Source organism: Strigops habroptila, chromosome 4, assembly GCF_004027225.2.
Source record: "Strigops habroptila isolate Jane chromosome 4, bStrHab1.2.pri, whole genome shotgun sequence".
Lineage (NCBI taxonomy): Eukaryota > Metazoa > Chordata > Aves > Psittaciformes > Psittacidae > Strigops > Strigops habroptila.
Genome location: NC_046358.1, coordinates 30,345,774 through 30,370,101, shown reverse-complemented (window position 1 = coordinate 30,370,101; position 24,328 = coordinate 30,345,774). Strand labels below are relative to the sequence as shown.

General features: G+C 41.9%; 1 protein-coding gene across 4 annotated transcripts in view; it reads right to left on the bottom strand.

The window, feature by feature from the left end:
* Positions 1-23,798, bottom strand: part of KCNK10 (potassium two pore domain channel subfamily K member 10) — a 74,825-nt gene extending 51,027 nt beyond the window's left edge. Inside the window, exons 1-2 of one of the 4 annotated variants that reach the window (XM_030484327.1) lie at positions 23,665-23,798; positions 22,719-22,776 (exon numbers count right to left, since the gene is read on the bottom strand). In XM_030484327.1, coding sequence (XP_030340187.1) covers positions 22,719-22,770 — 52 coding nt within the window. In that variant the 5' untranslated portion in view covers positions 22,771-22,776; positions 23,665-23,798. Of the gene's footprint in view, positions 1-9,884; positions 9,890-22,718; positions 23,289-23,664 lie in introns of those variants that run through there. The other 3 variants (XM_030484330.1, XM_030484329.1, XM_030484331.1) reach the window with 3 other exon arrangements.
* Positions 23,799-24,328: the final 530 nt, after the last annotated feature.

The window sequence follows — 24,328 nt, the reverse complement described above, 5'->3', positions numbered from 1 at the left end:
GGGCGCAAGAAGCCAGGAGGAAGCAGAGACAGGACACGTGACCCAAACTAGCCAAAGCGGTATTCCATACCACAGCATGTCATGCCCAGTGCATAAACTGAGGGGAGTTACCTGGAAGGGACCAGTGCTTCTTGGGTCAGGCTGGGTATTGGTCAGTGGGTGGTGAGCAATTATATTGTGCATCACTTGTTTTTTTCCTCAGGGGTGGCGTTTATTTCTTCCTTTCTCACTCTATTTCCTATTGTTATTATCATTATTATTATTGTAATTATTATTATTATATTTCAATTATTATACTGTTCTTAACCCATGGAGTTTTACATTTTTGTAAAAATGTAAAAAATCTCTCCAGTGGGAAGTGGAGGGGAGTAAGCAAGCAGCTGCATGGTACTTGGTTGCTGGCTGAGGTTAAACTACCACACTTACCCAATATGCCAAGAACATAAGAGGTACTAAAGAAACCTGATTTTAGAGAAGAGTTTTTCAACAAAAAATAATACATTTTTTTAAAATTAACATACCCTCCTCTGAGGTATTACTGTCATAATTTATATCTGTGAAAAAATGTAAGTCAGGTTTAACGGTGTGTCTTATTTATTACTTATTTCCTTCCATGTTTCAGTGTTACATGAGTACACAGGAATGTATGTACATTGTAATGACAGTATAATAGAGTATTCTCTATTATACTTGCATCTGATGCAAGTGTTTCTTTCACAGGATTCAGCACAGAATTAGGTTGGGGCCATATATACTTATGCATTCATAAACCCAGCAGCTGGCTTTAAGTTTAATACATGAGTTGACCAAAACCAAAACCAGACATTTCATCTCCCATTAGGTCCACCCAAGGAAAACAAAAAAGTAGTCTCAGCTCAAGTAAAAAGATTCTTTGATGTGCATCTGAAAGTAAGTACCAGTAATTTTTCCCCAAATCCTCATAATATGACGGGAGTTTTTTTTCAAGAAAGGAAATTATGCTTTCTTCGAACACTTACATAGTCAAACATTCAAAATTTCCCATGGAGTCTTCTTTATGTTTGTCTTAAAATTAGGAGTTTAGTTTGAATTATAAAGAAATCTTATCATGCAGGCTAGTTTCACTGAGAAAATTCATGAGCAAATTATCTTCCTTCCAGCTTTCACAGGATCCTGCATTGGGTTATCTGCACTTGTACATCCTTCCTCTAGCACTACTTAATAAGCCAGCATTCTCTCCTGAAGTAATTTAGAAATATGATATTTTGTCGAATGTATGAAGTTGCAGAACAGACACCTGGAGCACCAAGGCTCAGAAATGTCTGTGGGGTGCTAGCCAAGCCCACTAGAGCTTCCCTGAACCAGCCACTAGAAGTAGGTGGATCTACCTTCTTAAAACAGATTGTAAAGGACTGGGGGATGAAGGGACTCCATTGCCCATAGTTGTTTTAACATCTTAACAGGAGCATCATTTATTTAATTTTCACTGGACTGACTATTCTATTTGGGTTCCCCCCACCCACCTCTCTGCTGAAATGGACACACACTGAAGCTAACATCAAAAGGTTTCCTTCTTGAACTGTGTAGAAAGGCAGGAAAATGAGCAGCCCGCCAGTGGCTAACATATGATCTTACACTCCAGACTCTGGCTCATCTCCAAACAGAAGTTCCTGGGGAATATGGGTATCTAGCATTTGCTTCCAATTTTGCAACCTTCCCACAGAATGCCCAAAGTCATTTCAGCTACTGGCTGCTTGGGTTAAGACAGCAGGGCTATGCCTGGAAGAGAAATGTTAGAGGAAAAGCTGAGGTAACCAGTGTATCAAGCTTTCAGCTATACAAACTGAATACATCACAAACAGAAAATGCAGGCACATTCATGGATGAAGGGAATTTGTATGTCCAACACGAAGCAGGTGGTTGCTATATGCATGATGGAAGTAATGAAACATGGAAGTTTCTGTCCATGTGTAACCAAAAAATCATTAAGCCATTAAAATTTTGCATTATGAGGACATGGCTAATCATTTCCACCAGCTGCTTTTCTTGCTATTCCAGCCCCCTGCCCACCCCCATTCTTCATCTCTGTCTGTTGTGGTTTTTTAACAGGTTTTGTAAAGTAGCGAGCATCCATTTAACCAACACAATGAAGGCTGGATTTTTACACACTGGACACTCAAAAATCTGATGCTGGTTTAGAAAATCTGGCTTTCACAGCAAAAATCCCAGTAGACAACGATTGTGTCTGTCTTTGTGTTTGTGCAGCATCTTTGCATGATGTCGGCTAATTAGCAGGTGACATTTCAGCTGTGATCAAGAAATGGAAGAAAAACCCTGCCTGCAGGCTACCATTACATATTGGGAAGAACATTAGTATCCCTGTGGCTGTTGTTCTGGATCGAGGCATAATAACATGCACTGCTGTCTGGGGACCACGGGATCCATACAGCTATGGATCAAGAAAACTGCTCGCAGCACTGACATGTTTTACACTGTTTTGGCCCTGGTCCCTCTGTGTATTCCCAAAGGTGTTCAACCACACGACTTGAGCAGTGAAAGTCATCACGAGCCTGCCACACAAGGGGAATTTCATTCTACTTTTTGAACAGCGTTTTGCTGCAAACTGCCATTGAAGTGAGAAGACTTATTACAACATTTACTGTTCATGAAAGCAAAGCTTGACATATTGCTTGTTTGGGAAGTGCACGGAGTGCCTCCAAGCATACAGCTTTTCACTGCAGCAGTACCCCACTGGTTAAATCTAATGTTGTTTTCCCTGTAGCGGATTCTCTAATGCAGTATTAGCTCTGCTGACTACAGCAACATCTCAGCAGTCTGCTGCAAATGCAGTCATCAGTGGCAAGGCATTAACAACACAGTACAGAAAGAGAGACAGGTAAAGGCAGAAAGTGCAACATACATTAAACCAATAAGACTGAATGTGCTGTTAGAAAGTAGCACTGATTTCTCCCAATTGCTCCCAACTGTTCCTTCCCCAGAGTGAGGCAGGGAGAAGGGAGGAGTATGTTATGTTACAAAACTGCATAAGCAATAAAGTCACTGTGTGCTTCCTATTATAGGATAATGCTAGTTAAATAGAGTAAAAATCTGAGATCTCTCTGCTGATGGGGAGAGAAATGTCAGCTCAAAATCATGATTCTTGGTAAGTTTCCAAAAAAATCTACATAATTTTGTTTCATCAGTTATAATTGAAACACACTAATTAATTGCTCTTGGAATATCCCAATTGCTTAATTGATTTGGAACGCAGTATTACAAGAAAACAAAAAACTCCACTGTCTTATAATGTGGCTTTCATTTTTCTTCATTAGAAAACTACTGTTTCGTCAAAAATAAAAAAATCTTAATCAGCCTAAATTGGAACATGGTAGAAATTAAGAAAGAAGTATGGTCAAGGTTTCCCTTTCTGTAGAAAGACCTTCCCAACTATGAGAGTCTTCACAGTCAAAAAAGGAGAAAGACATGCTCCAAGAGCTGTAGGAGATGTTCTCCTGCAACCTGTGTGAGTTTTGGAAGCGACCATAATGGAGCAGGTATTTCCCTCCAGCCCATGGAGAGGACCACACCAGAGCACATATCCACACTACATCACATGGAGGACACCAGACTAGAGCAGGCTGATACTGCCTGAAAAACAGCTGACTGTGAAAAGATCGTGCTGGAGTACCTTTACCCTAAAAGACTGCAGCTCATAGGATGGACCCATGCTGGAGCAAGGCAAAAATATGAGGAGGAAGGTGCAGCTCAGAGGAACTGTTATGAACTCACCACAATCCCTCATTTCCCCCTGCACTATGTGGGGTGGAGGAGTCAGGAATGAAGGAGTGAAGTTTTCCCTATGAAAAAAACTAAAGTAGGGGGGAGGTATTTTAATCTTTGTCTTTGTTTCTCACCATACAAATTTATTTTAATTGGCAATAAATTAATTTTCCCCACGTCAAGTCTGCTTTGCTCATGGTGGTAATTACTAAGTGATCTTCCTGTCTTTACTCTGACCCACTAAGTTTTCCATCTTATTTCCTCCCTCTCTCCTATAAAGGAGTGAGAGAGCAGCTGGTTGGGCATCTGGCAGACAGACAAGGTCAACCCACCATAGACAGTTTGCACGGGGGCACTAAAGATGAGTGTCACAGCTCAGACTGTATTATTCAGCACTGTTTTTCCTCTGAGTCTCACCAGTCACAGAGTGCATTGCTGAAAAAGTTATCAGTCCACTACAGACATGCCCTAAGAACATGAATGTATAGATCAGGACTTAATTACAGTGATGAACCTGAGTTAGCTACAGAGAGAGCAAGCAGCCTTCCAACAATAATGCCCTTTTGTCACTTTCTACTAGACTTGGGTCAGTATAGAACAAAAATTCAGTTGTCTTTTTGAGTGGATTTTATTTCTAGTTTTTCTCACCTTTCTTTCTCATTTTTCCTTCCCAAACATCAGCATTCCGTTTCACTTATTTTCTATACAAATTTAAGAAAATAGATTTTAGCAGCATACATTTTCATATAAAGCTAAATGTCCAATTCATTAAATATTTCATGCTGGCAGGAAGTGCTTATGCTCTTACCCAATGAAGGAAAAGTAGCAATACAATGTGATATCTCTGACTGACAATTTTTAAAAATATAGGAAAATCACAATCTGCTTGTTAAATGGCTAGAAATTGGGTGCTGGGTAAACTTGGCTGTTGGATTATTTATTACTCTAATTGTGATTAGTTTAACAAATGTGTAGAAGATTAAAAAGTCTACACAGTTACCATTCCCCTGAGCTATGTCATGTCCCCTTTCTTTGTTTTCAATGGATTTTGTGAGGCTATTGAAAGACTTTCTGGTATTCTATCATTTCATTTTAGCAGTTCTGAACCTAGTCCCCCTAAAAAGATAAAAAAGATGTATGTACAAGTTCATTAAATGTTAGTCAAGAAAGTATAGTGAGAAAGAGAGAAGGGTCTGAATACCATTTTTATACTTATTGTGTTTCTGAGAGGCACTGCCATTTCTAATTATAAATTCTTTAAAGCACAGATGAATGGCAGTTCAAACATCCATCTCACAAAGAGCTTTCAAAGCAGGGAAAGGAAAAACTCACAATAGCTGCCTAGGAAAATAAAAAGTCTGCAGGACTAAAATCTCAGTGTTCTTAACCATATGAAACCCCCTCGCCCCAAAAAAAACCAAACAAAAAACAAGAAAACAAACAAACAAAAAAAAAAAAACAAAAACAAGCAAACAAACAAAAAAAAAAAACCACCACCAAACCAGAAAATCTTACTATGCCAACAAATCTAATCCTAAATCAATTTTTTATATGTCCTTATTAATAGTTATAATTATTTATTTTATAGAGAACAAACTCTTCAGAACAGGGGCCCTAACATCAGCCATGTTTAGAACAGGAATAATTACCATGTATCACTGTCTTTCAAATCATTCTGGAAAAATCTGATTCTGCACAACAATAATTTCCCTTAATCTTTCATGTGAGGAATTCAAAAGTATTTTTAGTCTCCAATTTTCATTAAGCTTTGCACAGAAACCAGGTTCACTCCAAGCTCAGCACTATGGTAACTTAGCGTAGTGCTGAGCTTTTGTTTGTAGGCCTAGCCACTTAACAGGACATGTTTGGTTCAAAACAGTGCTGTACCAGAGAGGCTCAAGTTCACAGTTTCCTTGGCTGGCCTAGCTTGGGTAGCAGCATTCAACTTTTGCTGAATACTGTGTAGGTATAGCCTAGACAAAAGAGAAATAGATTAACCAAGATCACACAACAAATGACAGACTGGCATAGAAATCCACTCTCTTGCTCCCAGACTTGTGTGTTTTAAGACCTATCCAAAAAGAGCCACTCCTATTTTGGATACCTGTATTTTATGTCTTTAACTTTATTCCCATTTTTGGCTTCTGCACAGCCTTTCATATGACTGCATATAGTTAGCAACCAGAGAAGATGAAGATATGTTTTTCTTTCTTCAGGCTAATAGAAAAGGGAAGCAAACTCTGAATGGCACAGAAAAGGCTGCTCTATTCAGCAACTTTGTCTGCTTCACTTATCACCAGAATATTGAATGGTGACTAAATACTGACATACTTCATTGTAGCTGAGTGTTAAGAGTACAGGAATATAGGAGAGAATGAGTTAGCTAATGACAGGAGGCAGACACTGGATCTGTTGTCAAAGAGTATTGGAAATATCAGTTTCATCCTTCTCTCAGTTTTGACTGATCTCTTATCTTAGTTTGAACCCCAGTAAATCAAACTCCACCACATATTCAAATGTCATTTTTCCACAACACAAAATGATTATCAATGCAGTCATCTTTTCAACATCCCACTTTGATTTCCACTGCAACTTTCCAAAATATTATCTTCATATAAATGAAAATGCTGTTTGGATTAAGTATCAAAATGTGAACTGTAGCCTCACGAATTAAGACACTGACTAACTGAAGAAAGTGGTGAATTCTTTCCTAAATCCCCTAAGAACAGGGCAGGAAATAACTGATCAGTTCGTACCAAGGAGGTAGGGGTTTTTACATTAGGAAAAAGTCTAGCTGCAAGGGCAGCTAAGCATGGCAACAGACATCAAGATATTGAAATCTCCTTCATTGGAAGTATCTAAGAACAGCGCATAAAATCATCTGCCAGAATTCATTTAGGTCAATCTGTGCCCTGCACACCCATATAGATCCAAGAAGAAAAGCTATCAGTGAAGGATAACAAAGAAAAACAGCCTGATGTTGCAGGGTTGTATTCATCATGCAGGATCTGTAAACAAAGTGGTGAAATGTTAAGGGTATCTATAAAAAAAATAATTCAAAATCATTCATCTTGATATTCTAGTCCTCATTCACAACAAGAAAATGCTCTTGAAATCCTTTCACTCTCCTTCTATGTAAGATAATCAAACACATCTCAACATTCCTCTTTGCATCAGATGTGCCAAGTCTATAATAATCTTTCATGATTATTTTAATATCTCAAAGTGTTTCACAAATAATAGATAAACCCATGTGATGCTGAGGAAAAACAATACTGTACGTATTCACAGTTTGTCTCATGTCAACACTGCAACAGAGACATTAGCAAATTAATTAAATTCAAGAGTAATTTCAAAAGCTGATTAAAACAAGGTCTTAGTCATATATGCATCAAGCAGGTACAATGATTTGTCATCAATGAATTAACAAATCTTCAAGTTCTTTTAGGGGACATGCTCTTTTCCACTATACATGACAAAATACTGGTCTGTCTGTTACAAGATTAATAGACAGCCATAAATCAGACTCCTTTCCTCTGTCGGTTATAGAGAAAAAATATGATACCCATGTGTAAGCTGCTTTTGCTGATTATTTACAAGAACTTCCAGATTCTGACCCAGACTCTCTGCTGTCAGAATCGCAGTCAGAGTATGCCCACAAACCTAAAATGGACTGGGCAAGAGTTACTCTCTTGCAAACACAGCCTGAGAGCTCCTACTTACTGAAGCTATGCAAATGGCAGGGAAACAACAGGAAGCCTAAGGCTGGCTTGTGCAGGTATCATCCAGAACTTATCCACTGACATTAAAAGAGCTCTGCAAAAGTCATGGTCATGGGATGCTGGGATACTTTCCCCTCCCTCCTCCCTCTCCCAGGCACTGCACTTTCCTAAGGCATACGTGACAGCTCACTGGTTGAAAGAATGGATGTGCTAAGGCAGAATGTGAACTCCAGGAACAGCTGAAAGCTTCTTCGCGTTTTTTTCTTTCTGTTTTGGCTTCAGGACAACAGTCCTCGAGGGGCTCCTACCTAACACTTATTGGCAATAACATGAAGATGCACTGCTATTGACACCATTTGTAGCACTACTTACAGAGCTGCCAAGTCCAGACGAATACTTGAGGGAGATATGTCTTGTGCTGGAGTGAGACTGTACACTGCTGGAGGGCAGTTCGAATTTTGTTTCCCCTGCTTTGCTTTCTCTCTCTCCTGACCTCTCTTCTACCCAGCCCTCCTCCAAATCCATCCATCTGCTCTTGTCCCTCACTTCTCTCCAACTGTGCTGGCAGCATGGGAGGTAGCATACTCATAACTCCCTGCTCAGTTCCTCTTCTCGGTACTTGGCACTCAGCTACACTCCCCATTGCCTCTGACACTTGAGCCCAAAGGAAGGACTCGTGACAGGACTCATCAATGAATTTCAGGTATTGGAAAATGGAAAGCAGAGTAGAAGAGCATTACAGTGAGGAGCAGGAAGAGTTGAGGGGAGATTAGAAGTGATTGATAGGGGCAAGTCCCAAATAAGGAGCCCTCCTGCTTCAACATTGGTGACTGCGTTTATTCCAACACACTCACTGGCAGCAGTGCTATCATCAGGTTTATGAAGCTATTTATAGAGAAACTGAATACACAGAAACCCATGAAAAAGTCTCACCTTTCCCTTTCTCAAATAAGACTAAACCCAATAGATCACTGCTAAAACCTATTTCCCTAGTATTAAATCAGTATTTCTTGCTCCTGATAAAATTGGGAGTTCTAGTTCATGCAGGTCTTTACTCTGATAAGAGCAAAACAGGAAACAAGTGCTTCTGACTCAAGATCTTGGGGTATAGAGATGACCCAGTGAAACAGGAGTTCCTTTCAGAAGAGATGGGGATAGATACCATTGTTTTTCCTAATTAGGTAATACGTAGAAAAACTGCTTTCTTGTCAGTACGACACAAGCCTCGAGTGCAAGCACCAAGGAATAAACAGCTGCTCTCCGGTTCTCTGCAGACTTCACCATTCAATGAACAACAGGTTGAAGCAGTGATGCTGCTGCTTATCCATAATCTTCTTTTCAAAGACTAAAAAAAAAAAAAATGCCATTGCACCATGACGTGCCATTGGATGAAACACGTTGATTACTTTTCCTCACCAGGAAGTGTCCCGGGATTCCAGTAACAGAGGAAGAGTCCGAATTTCCCACCACAGGTGTTCTGCTTCAATGTGCTCTGAGGGTGATGTAGGGTCAGGATTTTAACTGATGTCTTTTTGCTAGAGCAGGTGGACCGGGATATTCCAAATATACTGTCTCAAGGATTCACAAAAGAAATTCAGCCAGTGGTGTCATGGTCAGACCAGCCAGTGAAGGAAACTCAAGTCTTGCAACTTAGCATAAGAAGGTCTTATGACATTCTTACTGACAGAAACCTAGTGGTAAGACAAACAAGTGAAGGAGACAAACAACAAAGCAAAGTTTCATGCTGGCCTTCCTATCAGGAAGCTATCTAATTTACATTTGAAATGTGATTGATGCTGGCTGTCTGTCAGGGATACAGCCTAACACTGGAGTGAAAGAATTTCTTGATCACCTCAGTCATGCAAAGGGAACTTTAGCAGCGCCACTGACTATAGCACAGACTGAAGCTGTGAGACACCAATACATCGCTCAGCTGAGGCGGTACAATATCTCCTGCAGGACTCTTTTCAGTTAATAGCCAAGGAACAGATCTCTCATATGCGAGTAAGGCGAGAAAAACCACCTCTAGCCCCAGAGTAAGAATAGAGTCAGTACTGACTGTTCCCCTTCAAATATTTTTGGGGCCATCCTTATGGATGTATCTGCACATTACTGACCATACCTACAGAAGTTACACTGATGCTCTTCCATAAAAAAAGAATTTCTGCATTAGTCTAATGGTATCTTCCCCAGTCTGGCTAATGATTGGAATCTACAGAAAAATGCTTTTAATTCAAGCAAATCTCATTAATGATCCATCACTTCAATTAAGTGATAATTTCACAAATTGCCTGGGCAACAGCAATAGAAGTGGAACTTACATCATGTGGTAATAGTCAGAAATCTGGTAAGTACATCAATTGGGCTATTTTTTAGTTCACCAAAGCTATACTATTTGTATACGTTGAGGATCCAGTCTATTTAGTGATCTTAAGTTCTTTTTCACAGTAACAGTCTTAGTTAAAGTGAACAAAAGCTTTTTAATACTTTGAAAACCTATTCTGCAACAAGACAAAGAATACATATAGCTATTACAAAATTACTCTGTGCAGAAAAGATTTTTCACAAGGAAAAGAAAGTTGCTGTTTGAAATGCACTTGTTCATCATATCCATTTTTATTTTCTCTTAGTCTAAATTCTTTACAACATACACATTTTTCTTTTACATTTTTGGTGTGTAAGTTGCACCAATAAAGCTGCCACAGTTAGAATTATTTACCTGTCCAATCTGCATGTAAGACAATTATTAAAAAGTGACTGGGAGTCAAAAAGAGCTCAGGTAAGCAAAAGGAAGAAGGTTAGAGAAACTTCAGATCCATTATGCTGCTCGCAGCAGCGTATAATAAACAAAACAGATCAACAGTGTCACTGGGAGGCTGGTTGAGTACACAGAGCTCCTGGTCAGTAGCAGGATGATTCTGGCTACACAAAGCTTGCTCCAAGTTTGCTATATAGCATATAATTCAGAGTGTCTTAGATGATAAGAGTCTGGTACAACAGAATTACACAAGACTTTCCTTATCTCATGCTCAGCTTCTATTCAGATAACACTGTAGGAACACAGTTGTCATTTGAACTATGATAAAACTTTATAGCTACACAAGGATGGCATCTGCAGATATGGTATGGCTTCTAACATCTCGCAATACTTCACAGTGCTGACACATTGCATCACTGACATGTAGCTACAAGAATTCACAGATCAGACTTAAGAAAGTACGTAGCTGACCCTAAACCAGACATCTTAGAATCATAGAATCATAGAATAGTAAGGGTTGGAAAGGACCTTAAGATCATCTAGTTCCAACCCCCTGCCATGGGCAGGGACACCTTCCGCTAAACCATGCCACCCAAGGCTCTGTCCAACCTGGCCTTGAACACCGCCAGGGATGGAGCATCCACAACCTCCCTGGGCAACCCATTCCAGTGCCTCACCACCATCACTGTAAAGAACTTCTTCCTTGTATCTAATCTAAACTTCCCCTGTTTAAGTTTGAAGCCATTACCTTTGTCCTACCACTGCAGTCCCTAAGGAAGAGTCTCTCCCCAGCATCCTTATAGACCCCCTTCAGATACTGGAAGGCTATGAGGTCTCCACGCAGCCTTCTTTTCTCCAGGCTGAACAGCCCCAACTCTCTCAGCCTGTCTTCATACGGGAGGTGCTCCAGCCCTCTTATCATCCTCGTGGCCCTCCTCTGGACTCGCTCCAACAGCTCCATGTCCTTTTATGTTGAGGACACCAGAACTGTACGCAGTACTCCAAGTGAGGTCTCACGAGAGCAGAGTAGGGGGCAGGATCACCTCCTCCGACCTGCTGGTCACGCTTCTTTTGATGCAGCCCAGGATACGGTTGGCTTTCTGGGCTGCAAGCGCACACTGCCGGCTCATGTTAAGCTTTTCGTCAACCAACACCCCCAAGTCCTTTTCTGCAGGGCTGCTCTGAATCTCTTCTCTGCCCAACCTGTAGCAGTGCCTGGGATTGCCCTGACCCAGGTGTAGGACCTTACACTTGGCTTGGTTAAACTTCATGAGGTTGGCATCAGCCCACCTCACAAACATGTCCAGGTCCCTCTGGATGGCATCCCTTCCCTCCAGCGTATCAACCGAACCACACAGCTTGGTGTCATCGGCAAACTTGCTGAGGGCGCACTCAATCCCACTGTCCATGTCGCCGACAAAGATGTTGAACAGGACCGGTCCCAACACCGATCCCTGAGGGACACCACTCGTTACAGGTCTCCAACTGGACATCGAGCCATTTACCACAACTCTTTGCATGCGGCCATTGAGCCAGTTCTTTATCCACCGAGTGGTCCATCTACAAATTGATGTCTCTCCAATTTAGAGACAAGGATGTCGTGCGGGACAGTGTCGAACGCTTTGCACAAGTCCAACTTGACATCAACTGCTCTGCCCCTGTTGTTGCAGAGCCCCATCAGTTCCGTGGCTCCATCATAGAAGGCCACCAAATTGGTCAGGCAGGATTTCCCCTTAGTGAAGCCATGTTGGCTGTCACCAACCACCTCATTGTTTTTCATGTGCCTTAGCATACTTTCCAGGAGAAACTGCTTTAAGATTTTGCCAGGCACAGAGGTGAGGCTAACTGGCCTGTAGTTCCCTGGGTCTTCCACCTTCCCCTTCTTGAAAATGGGGGTTATATTACCCTTCTTCCAGTCGTTGGGAACTTCACCTGACTGCCAGGATTTTTCAAATATGATGGACAGTGGTATAGCAACTTCATTCGCCAGCTCCTTCAGGACCCGTGGATGGATTTCATCATGTCCCATGGACTTGTGCACGTTCAGGTTCTTAAGATGGTCTCGAACCTGATCCTCTCCTACAGTGGGCCTAAGGTCTTCATTCTCACAGTCCCTGCATTTGCTTTCCAAGACTTGAGTGGTGTGGTCAGAGCATTTGCTAGTGAAGACTGAGGCAAAGAAGTCATTAAGAACCTCAGCCTTCTCCAAATCCATGGTAGCCAGTTCTCCCAATAGCTTCCGGAGAGGGCCCACGTTGTCCCTAGTCTGTCTTTTATCTGCTACGTACCTATAGAAGCCTTTCCTGTTATCTTTCACATCGCTTGCCAGATTTAATTCTAGCTGGGCCTTAGCTTTCCTAACCTGGTCCCTAGCTTCCCGGGCAATGCTCCTATATTCTTCCCAGGCCGCCTGTCCTCACTTCCACCTTCTATAAGCTTCTTTTTTCCCTCTAAGTTTCCTCAGCAGCTCCTTGCCCATCCATGGAGGTCTCCTGGCCCTCCTGCCGCACTTCCTTCTAGTTGGGATGCAACACTCTTGAGCACGTAGCAGGTGATCCTTGAATACCGACCAGCAGCCTTGGGCCCCCCTGCCCTCTTGGACTATATCCCATGGAACCTTACTAAGCAGGTTCCTGAAGAGGCCAAAGCCTGCTTTCTTGAAGTCCAAGGCAGTGAGCTTGCTGCATGCTCTTCTCACTGTCCTGAGGATCTCGAACTCGACCATCTCATGGTCACTACAGCCAAGGCTGCCCTGGAGCGTCACATTTCCAACCAGTCCCTCCCTGTTGGTGTTCTGAAAGTTCTCTGGACTCCACGAAGCATATTTGCCTGTATATCCCCTAACCATAGCAGGCCCGTAGAAACTTAGCATACCTCTGCATTGCGGATACCTACCTATATTTAGGTGCTTTATTCTCCAACTAAGTCATACCCAAATGGTGTAATTCAGTTGCCCATCCATATTGTATAGTATCAAGTGAGAGGTCCTAGGATATCCTAATTGGCCTTAAACTGTTGCTCCAGAAGGGCAGAGATCTCTCTTGGGTCCATTATCATATATACCAGGCCTATGCAAATGTCTCAGTTGCCTTACAGTCCCTTAAACGGCAGCAGATGCCTATTTTTAGAAAACAGAATCAACAAATAATGTCTGGTAGCAATGAGAAATTCAGATCACAAGGTTACCTGTCAGTATATCATTGTAACCTAGTAATGAACTCAGCTTCTCATGAAGGCATATTAGTTTGGTGGTTGTAGCATCAGAAAGAGGTGGCTGTTGTGGTGTTTCTCTAGCTGTCATGATTGTTGCTACTCAAGGCCTTTCTGCATGACCCTTTCTTGTGCGATCCACACTCAACAGTCTTAACATTTAAGTACATAGTGATGGATTTGAGTTAACCCTAAGAAATGTCTTTGAAATGTGTGAGCTACTTCTTTCAATTCAGCTGGGCTTTTCTGCAGTACCCTTTCTTTTATAATTCTTTCATCACAGGTTTTTCACACATAGGAGATAGTGACTGCCTTTTGTTTCTTTAAAATCAAAAGCTGAAATTTGAGAGGATAAAAGTCCTGGACAAGCTGTCAGTATGTATTTGCTGTTTTCAAATCATGCCAATATTATTATATTACAGTATCAAGTAAGAGAGAAATAATCCAAGACCCTTTAACAACATATCACTGAATCTTAAGAATCTCAGAGGCACAAGTTTAAGGTGCCAAAATCTAAAATCCTCATGCAGTAAAGTCAGTAACCTGTTGGTTTTTCTTCCTAGGGAAGAAAAGATGAGTCAGTCCTGCTGAGATATGAACATATGGCTCTAACAGATCTAGGTACAAAAAGCCTGATGCTTAAAGCGCTACGACAATCCTGTAGGACAGAGATACCAAAATAACTTGTATTGCTTTGTAAGAAGATGGTTTTTAGGTTCTTAACATTTGCTATCCCCTACTGGTTGAACAGTCTATTGTCTTTGTGACTGCAGTCTGTTGGGTTATCAGAAAGAGAACAGAGGTAATTAAAGATCTACTGCATGCATCTCTTTGGGGGCAGAACTGGGGAACAAATGGAAGAAACATAAGCCTGTCCTCAAGTGAAGGATTAGCCAAATAAACAGATCATCATCTGTGAAAGATATTTACTTCATGAGATGAAGATGTTTTGTGATATATCCATAAAATTATTTATACTGTGTGTTAGTGACCTGGGTTCAGCTGTAGCAGTCATTTTTCTCATTCTTAGTAGCTGGTGCAGGGCTGTGTTTTTGACTTTCAGCCTGGGAACAACGCTGATAACACTGATGTTTTTAGTTGCTGCTAAGTAATCTTTACTCCAACCAAGGACTTTCTCAGTCTCATGCTCTGCCAGGGAGGGGGGGAAGCTGGGAGGAAGCAGAGACAGGACACCTGACACAAACTAGCCAAAGGGGTATTCCATACCACAACACAGCATGCCCAGTATATAAACTGGGGGGGTTACCCGGACGGCCCAGATCGCTGCTCGGGTCAGGCTGGGTATCAGTCAGCGGGTGGTGAGCAACTGTATTCTCTCCCCTTGTTATTTCCCTTATCATTATTATTATTGGTGGTAGTAGCAGTGGGTTTGTATTATACCTTAGTTACTGGACTGTTCTTATCTCAACCCGTGGGAGTTACATGCTTTTGATTCTCCTCGCCATCCCTCTGGGAGCAGGGGGAAGAAGAAGTGGGGGAGTGAGCGAGCGGCTGCGTGGTTCTGAGTTACCGGCTGGGCTCAAACCACGACAGTTAGTTTTGCTCACAGAGGAGGACCCTGATATATGCCTGAGGAACCAATGGAGAACATAAAGATATTAGCATAAAGGCATTTCATATTTTTAAAATATTCCCTAGCTTATGTGTGTACTTCTAAAAGGCAGAGCATTTTCAGCCTTACAACAGTTAGTTACACTTTTCATTCTGCATTTTCTGCACCTCTGGCAACAGGTCTGACCCTGTCACACTTTGGGTCCATTTTTTGTAATCTACACTACCTGAAGCAGCTTTCCTTTGTCTCTCCTTGCTAGGTCTTTATTTCTTTTCAAATGTCCCCTAAAATTTCAAATAACAAACTCAAACAAAATGCTATTTCTGGACTACTGAAAAAAAAAAAATGAACCCACCCCAGGCTTTGCAGCTGATCACTACACCAGATCAGGACTCCAGATCCTAAGCGCGACATGTTTCAATCACTTTCATGTATTTTATATGTCATGCCCCTTTTCACAACTTTCCAGCTTTCAGCAAGATGTTCCCCTTCCATTTTAAAAACAGAAAAATAAAATGAAACCAGGCTTGTGTATTCTCTTCCACCTTTTTTTCCCCTCTATACAGGTTTTGATAACAGATTCTCTCACCTTACTGACTTTCATTTCCACTTCCAACTCAGACAGATACACTCACACTTAAGTTTCTACTTTAACCTCAAAATCATACCAGTGATCTCCTATGCTTATATTTTGAGACATCTGGAAAACATATAATAATAGATGCATTTGGGACACTTTACCAACAATAAGATTTGTAATAATAGCATAAGAATTGTATTAGCAGTCAAAGTAAATGATGAAATCTGAATTCTTGGTCTCAGCATTCCCAAAATAAGGAAATATCCCCTAAATTTTCTGGTTCATTAACATAGTATGAGATTCATAGTTCATTTTTGAAAAATCATTTTGTTTAAATAATCTGAGTTAATGTTTGATTGTAACTGTGAAAAGCAACCTATAAAGTATGTTGGGAGAATAATAATGGTCCATAGACTAAAAAGGATTGTCACTACCACCGTGAAGTACAAGGGTGTATGATATGTGCTGTTCTCACTTGTTGATTTATCTCACTGGGGTAACCAGTGAGAACTGCATGGCACAGAATTTATAAGCCAGTGGGTTCATCTCAGAGCACATTTTCCATTATAGTTAAAATGTTTTTCATATATGTGCTTTATAGATAAACAATAGAAGTATAACTGATGTCTCAGGAACTAGAATACGAGTAGGTCCCAGGATGTTTTCAATTTCTTACAGAAAACAAAAAACAGATGTATTCCTATAAAAAGGGTATTGAAAAGGTAGTATTTAGCCTTTTGCTGAATGTCATTTCTTTTACACAAGAATTCTATAAAAAACAGACCACTGTTCAGCATTCATATTCTCTGCTTTGGCTTTTGCTATTACACTGAGACTAAAACAAAATAAAGGTTAGGCTTTCCCATCACAGAGGATTCTGTAATACTCTACTTGTTGAATACTAGTGTGTTTGTTATCCCTTCCTTACCCTGACATCCTCACTGTTCCCTCCCCACTTCACTGCAGGTACTTACCCTATTTACCACATACCTAGGGCCTCCATTCTCCCAGTGATTCCAGGCACCCCTTTGCTTTTAACTCAGTAAAGCCTGCAGGGACAACACAGTTCTCATTCTTTAAGAATCTCACATTGCTCACACTGAAGTGAGTGGTAAAATTCCTAGCTCTAGATTAATTTAAGAGAGTAAGAATTAAATTGTATCACATATATATATGCAGTCTTCTGTCTGAAGCTACATAAATCCAGCTAAACACCAAAAGGCGAACCAAAACCTACCCAATTACAACTGATATCATATATCTTTCTCCCAAATGCAAAATCCATCACTTTAGGTAGCATCAGTTTTCAAGAGTTGCCCAAGGGACTTTTCAGTCTAAAAGCTTCTTAATGGGTTACTCTTGTACATACATGGCAAAAAATAGCATTGGTATTCTTAATAATTCTCTCAACCTCTCCCACTGCTGACAGTTCTATCGCTCTCCCTGTTTTAAGCTTGTAGCTTCATGCTGCCTTTGATTCTTCTCATTCCCTTTTTCTCACAGTACAGATGACATCTTAATGATACCCTACCCTTCATCTTTCTTACCTTGACTAGAATTCAGTCTTTCCTCACTATCACTAAGAAAGCTGCTGTCCAGTCTCTCTCTTCCTTATTACTAATTTTACTTTTCTGAATTCTTAGGTTTTCCATTTCCAGGGGAACCTAAAGACAACAATCATGAAACTAATAGCTCTCTGATGTCTTTTTTCCTCTCCTGGTAATTCAGTCATATCTTCCCGTCTCTCACCACATTAGGGTCCACAGTGTTCATCAGCCTTTAGTAAAGTTCTGAGTTCTTCATTCTCTTTTATTTTTTTTTTCAAACTCTCCAAATCTTCCACCATACTGTATTTGGCACTATTGTGCCTACACCATGCACTGCAAGCAGTGTCCTCCTATGTATCCAATAGCTATTCTACTTCTCTCCTTCTCTCTAGACTCCTTACAGTTGTTTTGCAACCCATGCCTATTAGGCATAGCAGAGTCCTGATCTATCAGATGGGTCAGTAGCCAATAGGATTTTGTGATACAAGTACCACACAGTCAGTACTGCTGACTATGGGTTATTTTCTGGGATTAGAGCTACTTTTTTTTTTTTTACACATTATAGCTTTCCATAGCAGTCTTCTTACACTGAACTACTAAGAACTGACTTACTAGTGCGCACTAGAGTGTGTCTAGCTCAAAGTTACACTCCCCTTCTTCTTATATATCTTACTGAAATCAGAGGACAGAAATGAACATCCCTCATTCTACTCATCTATACCTTTATAATCAAGTTTGCCTTCTGCATTTGTCTCTTTGAATGAAAGGACAGAAAAAGCAGGAACTGCAGCATTTTGTAACACACTGCAGGCAGCGTCAGCTTAATTTATACTGATTAGCTGATGCTGAAGATTTTTCCAACAAATAGTCATCAAGGGATGGATGATCTCATCCTGATATCCGTATGAAAGCACTGAGATGCAGCTCAGTTGTCCCACATATAGGTGTCCAGTGCTGCTTGAGGTGTCTCAGGTAGAGAAATCCCATGGCAGGTCACCCAGGACCTGTGGAAGACTGGAGCCCCTCTGGAGTGGTAGCTGAGTAATATCAAAGGTCTCTAGATACCTCTAATGGGAAACTCGATTGAGCCTTCACTGTCCATAAAGAAGTGCAAATAATACTAGTTCCCTCTAGTTGTAAAGTGCAGAGATAGATAACCTTATTTCTTAATTGATGTGATCTGTGGATGATGACAGGCTGTTTTGCTCCTTCCTAATTGCTTTAGCATTTGATTGCAATACATATGCTCTTCTTTCAGTAGCAGATCTTAGATTGCTCTAAACAAGTTAATTATATTTCACAACACACTTGTGCATTAGGGAAGTATTAATATTCCCATTTTGCAGTCCAAGAAAAGGGGAGGAAAAGAAAGGGTAAAGGGCTTACTGACAGTTAAACAGTAAGTCAGCTCCTCTGAAGAGGCACTCCAGTCTTTCAACTACGGCTTGAATTCCCCACAGACCACTAATTCCCATGCTAAATGTAAGAATGATAATAAATGCAGGATTTTAGGGTTCCAAACTGCAGAAAGCCATCCTACACAAATGTCTTTGTAAAGGAACTTACATCAAAACTTCAGTGTTCCAAAAGGTCTGTGTAGAGATAAACATCTACCTGGAAATTCAGAAGGCTTTGACAATCCATATCACTGCAATAACAGCAAAAATCTGCAGGCACTAAGGATGGAACAAGACTGAACTCCATTTGCTAGGCAGCAAATGGAGCATCACCAAGATAGACATCCTTCCCTGGAAAAAGACATCTCATCATCAGCCTGCAAAACAGTCATACTTCAGGATAATTTCTGAGCATATTGGAAACAGTCCCATCTATCCTTCTTTTCTACAAAGAAACAGCCATTTTAAGCAGATAATTCAGCAGATAGGAGAAAAAAGATTTACTGCTGTAACTTCCAGATGTCTCAGTCAGGATGAGTGACCCGCCATGTTTTAGATACTATATAAAAATGTATGTGCAAAGAAATTATAAGCCAATTTAAGCACAGACAACAGGTGGGTGTAACAAACAGCAGCAGGAGTGCAGGAAAGAGGAGAGATGAGAACAACAATTACGAGAATTAATGTCTTCATATGCTTCTATAAACCAAATCTTATATTCCAAAAAGTATAAATGGGAAGTTGTATGAGGTATGAAACTAAAGATTTGGTCTTTCAGTAACTTCTGATATTATTGCTTTACCTGAATTGCACCAAATGAGAGAAGCAAAAATCACTGATAGGCAGATCAAATGCTTTATGGTTATGTATATCCAGGCTGATTCCACCAGTAACACAAATGGCAGGTTTTGGGTTTTGGTTGGGTTTTTTGGGGTTTTATTTTGGTTTTGGTTTTTTTTTAACGTAAGGCCAGATAGTGTAAAAACTTGTACTCCTACTCAATGTGTCCAACTCTCCCTAAAACATTCTTGAGCTGCCTGCTTGGGTTTTTTACTCATTTCTTACCCTATTCACTCACTGTGCATGACTAGCATGTTTTTTAATCAATATATATGAGATTTTTCACATATTTCACATTTGATTGTCAGTGACAAGTCCCAGTGACTTTTGGGATGGAGTTTGATCTTTGTTAATGGGATTATATAGTTTGATTGCCTGAGGTAGTGGAGGACTTCACTGGAGGGACCTGGACCCTATCTACTTCCAGATTTGTGAAATACTTGGTATGTCTAGATAACACACTCAGCATTTACAGGGAACACACAGATATACCTTATACAAAAGACAAGTGAAGATACTACACAACAGGATAAAAGCACAGCTCAGTCTCCATGCCCTATTCTTTCAATTTTAATGACTGAGAAAACAGCTTCCCATTAGTTGTCTGTCAGGCACCATCCCTCATGCCAATTCTGTCTTTTAAACCTCTTCTCTCCACAAAGTCTTTCTATGGTATATTGATCTTTGCTGTTGTGGACTGAGAATACCAGTTTTATGCTGTATGAAAGCTACTAGCAGGCTCTAATCTATTTATCGATGTAAATATTTATAGTTCAGTCAGCATTATGGAGTTTGAGCATTAATTCATTTCAGTAACTATCATTCTGACCTGGGTTCAAACCAGCATCAGTCCCAAGCCAGCCATATCTCCACAACAAGGGCCTTGGCATTTAGAAATGGGTATAGTTTCTAGAAAATATTGCCTGGAATAATCAGATCTAAACAGTCTTTGAGATACCATAGATCTCATTTACATCACTGGACTGCTAACTTGCTTGCCAGGCACATCAATTGATGTATTTCAAGTACTGTTAGCATAAGTTAGCACAATTCCTACTAGACAAAACTGTGGAAACTGCACGTTCTCTGTCTGATGAATGGAACAGGGCACGATCATGCAATACACATTGAAATGAAACTGTTATTTGAGCATGAACATTAACTGGACATGAGCTTTGCTTTTAATACTTAGGACGCTGTATCCTTGCACCACCAGTTTTCTACATGTTGATCTTTGTATCTGAGAAAAGCTCCTTCAGTTCTTAACTCCAAGGATATCACATACAATGAAAAACATTACATCATTCTTCACATGTACATCCAGAGAACAGACTACATATGTGACTGTAAATCAAATTCATTTTAGGGCTCTAAGTGATCTTGTGTAGATCTTTGCTAACATTTCTATCTACAGAAATCTATTTTCATTTCAAAAAGAATGAACTATCTTGTCTTCTACCCACATCACTAATTCTTCAGTGGGACTATGTGAGTACAACATCATTGCACTGTTCCTCTATTGGTCAAACGATTGGGCCTTAGACAACTTTTCCTTATAAATTTGCTTTTTTCCATTTCACCAAATTTTATCTATTTCCTGAGTCCCTTGGAGAATTAGAAACTAACATTTTTTGCTTCCTTCCTTCCCATTAGCATCCTTGCTGCCTACCTAACGCAGCCAATATACTGAGAAGAAATAAGTGATAGGATTCCGCAGTCCTTAGCAGGGATTCAGCTTGGCAGAGAGGAAATCTGCTGCGTTTAAGGTCTTTTAACTATTACAGAACTCTACAGTTTCGGAGACATTAGGAAATTGTGACTGACCACCTGTGGATCCATATGCTTTGAAGTTGATTGCCAAGCAAAGGAGCCACATACAGAATGCCATCAGTACAGCCTCCTGTGTGTCTTCTCAGGGGAAAGGAGGAAAGGGCTTTTTGCATTAAAAGACATTTCGCAACACATAAAATGAATTACAATGAAGCTACAGGAAATATACATTCAGAAAAGCACGTGTGAAGAGCAAGTTTTTACCATGCAGAATTTTGACCCTATGATAAGGAATATACTGTCACTGAAATAATCAAATCTCTGTTAGCACTAACATCTATGTGGTTGTTGTGAAGCTGAGGGCGGAGGAGATTGATGTGGCGATTTCAGCCTTCATCTAATTAAAGATGTAGTAAGGCTTAACCTAAAGCTTAATTGTTTATACTCTTCAAACAGATCTGCTGAGCAGAAAGATGTCTGTTCTGCTGTATTTCTTCTCCACCAGGAAAAACTGTTTCTAACATTTCATTTGGTAGACGTGAGGGCACAGAGGATGACAGACAAATTGACCACTAAAACCAAACCTGCAGAATAAAGATGCATAATGAAAGCCTGTGCTATCAGTTCATACTTCCTGCAAGTACTGCTGTACAGCGCTTAGCTGCCAGCAGTTCTGCTGCAAACCTGAGCATATGGCTTCGAGTTGCTCTGCTCCTGTACTGATGCACAGAAATATGACACACCAGTATACAAATTACCAGTAGGGTTTTTTTCAGCCACTTTTCTGTAGGTTGCATATGAACCTCCTCCCCATGCCAGGAAAGGAGAGCGTTTCATTATGGTTTATTTTAAAACACCATTCAGATCATTTTATTGAAAAGCACTGCACTGGCGTAAATCTCCTTTCACCATCACACAAACACACTCCCCAAGACAGACTCCAAACCTAACTATAGAGTTAATCAAACTATCCACTTGGGCTGATCAATTGTTAACAGGACAGAGTAAAGAGTCTAAAGGTCCGTTTGGGCTCCATTTAATGTGTCTTTTTATACTGTTCACACTACGGGTTATATTGCAGCAGCATTTTGCTCCATTTGCTTGCCAAGAAACATTTGCCATGGAGGAGCCCTGAGCAAGTAGTCACATCTGTGTCCACTCCTGTACCACCCATTTAGCAGAGACAATGATCACTGGAAACAACAAAGGAGCCACAGATAAAACAAACCATGCTGTGAGCCAGAGATGACTGCCATCCCAGGCAAGTTTGTCATGAAAATACTCAAGAAAAAGGGAGGGGAGAGAGATATCAAAAATAGAACTATAAAACTTACACCTAGAAGAGGTTTTACCCACGCACCCACCCAACTCCACATTTGAGGAGCATTTTCTAATGCACCGCTAGGATTGAGAAAAAAGGACTGAGCAGTGCACATGGGAAACAGACAATCATCTAACATCTCCTCCCATTTGGAGTCAAATACTCTTCTACAAGTCACTAGACACAAGGAATAATATAATTGCTATTATTATAGTAATGATAGTAGTAGAGAATCACCAACCTTGAGGATCCCAGTTCACCTGTTTTCTTGGAGTCTCAATTGGAAATTTCATCGCTTCCTTTTTGCACAGGGAGAAAAATGATTTAAATAAATTCCCAACCTTCCTGTCTGAATGCTGCAGTCAAACAAATTAATTTCAAATTATAGGGAGCCTGCGCTGTTTTACTGAGGGGAACTGGTGGTTGCCAAGGAAAGAAATACACAAATAAATCAAAGAAGGTGGGGAGGGGCGGGAAGGGGAGTGGAGTGGAGGGGTTTGTACCGGCGAGGTGAGGAGGGGTGCAGGCACCCCAGCAGAGAGGGGTGAAGGGATGGAGTGAGGACTAGAGGGGGTCTGGGTGGGAGCGGGAACGGAGGGGGCTGAGCCGGGCAGCGGGTCCCGGGTGCCGTTGGCTCGTGGGGAGGCTCCCACAGCCGGCTCGCCCGGCCCACCGGCAGATGTGTGTGAGGGTGGCGGGTCTCCGCTGCAGCCCGGCCCCTCCGCGCCCACCCGAGGGGCGCCCGTGCTGCCGAGCCCGCAAGCTTGCAAGGATCTGGGCATCAGCGTCTCCTCCCCGCCGTAGGGACACCTCCCACACGCGCACACTCTCTCCAGCCTCAGCCGCCCCCCAAAATAGAGCCCACCTCAGCTCAGCCCCGGGCACTAGAGGGGTAACAAAAGTCAGCCCCGGAGGGTGAGCCGCAGCGGCATGGCTGGGCGAGGCTGGGAGCACCCCGCTGGCTGCCGCAGCAGCCTGGCTCGCCGAGGAGAGCCGGAGCAGGAAGAGAAGGAGAAGGAGAAGGTGGAGGAGGAAAAGGAGGGAGCCACCCTATAGCTTTGGAGGGAATTCACGGAGCCCCTCTCTGCACTGGCTTAAAAAGGGGGTGGGGAGAGGCTGTGAGTCCCTTGGAAAGAGGCGGTAGCGGGGTGCCCTAGGGAAGGGGGCAGGCTCCGGCTGGTACCTACTGGGTATCCTTCCCTGGAGGAGGATGCAGGTTTGTTTGGCGGAGTTTGCAGCCGTAGACACGCTCGGCTAAGCTACGAGCCTCAGTAGCGGCGGCGGCGGCGGCACATGGCAGGAGTACGGCAGCATCCGGAGACTCTGCAGCGCAGGGGGAGGGGAAGGGCAGGGCATCGTCCGAGCCCCCGCAGGCTCTAGGGGACCAGGATCAGGCAATCCGAAAGCCGGGGGACCCCTGCTCCCTTTTCTCGCCCCTCTCCCCTCTGTGCTGCGAGCAGGGACAGACACCTCGCGTCAAGGCAAGGGCTGGCGCGACAGACCTGGAAGATGTGGCTAGGCTTAGGGGAGGGGGGAGGGAGGGAGTCTGGAGAACTCTCTCTTGAAGCCCCCCATAGCTCTCAGGGGGATTTGGGGAAATGGAGGACGCTTGGTTTTGCCTTGTGCAATTACCAGACACTCTCCGTTTTCCAAGGCTGCATTTCCCTCCTCTCCCTCCTGTGCCGGGCTTTCCCTCAAACCCAAAACAAGCTGGTAACCACCAGTAAGATCTCCTGTTCTAGTTATAATACAAGCCCCAGCTCCCCCTCCCTTACCCAGGAAAACAAAACCCCAGCCCCTCTGGGGGCCTGAAGGAAGACTGTGTGAGGTTAACCCTGTCCTGCCTCCTCT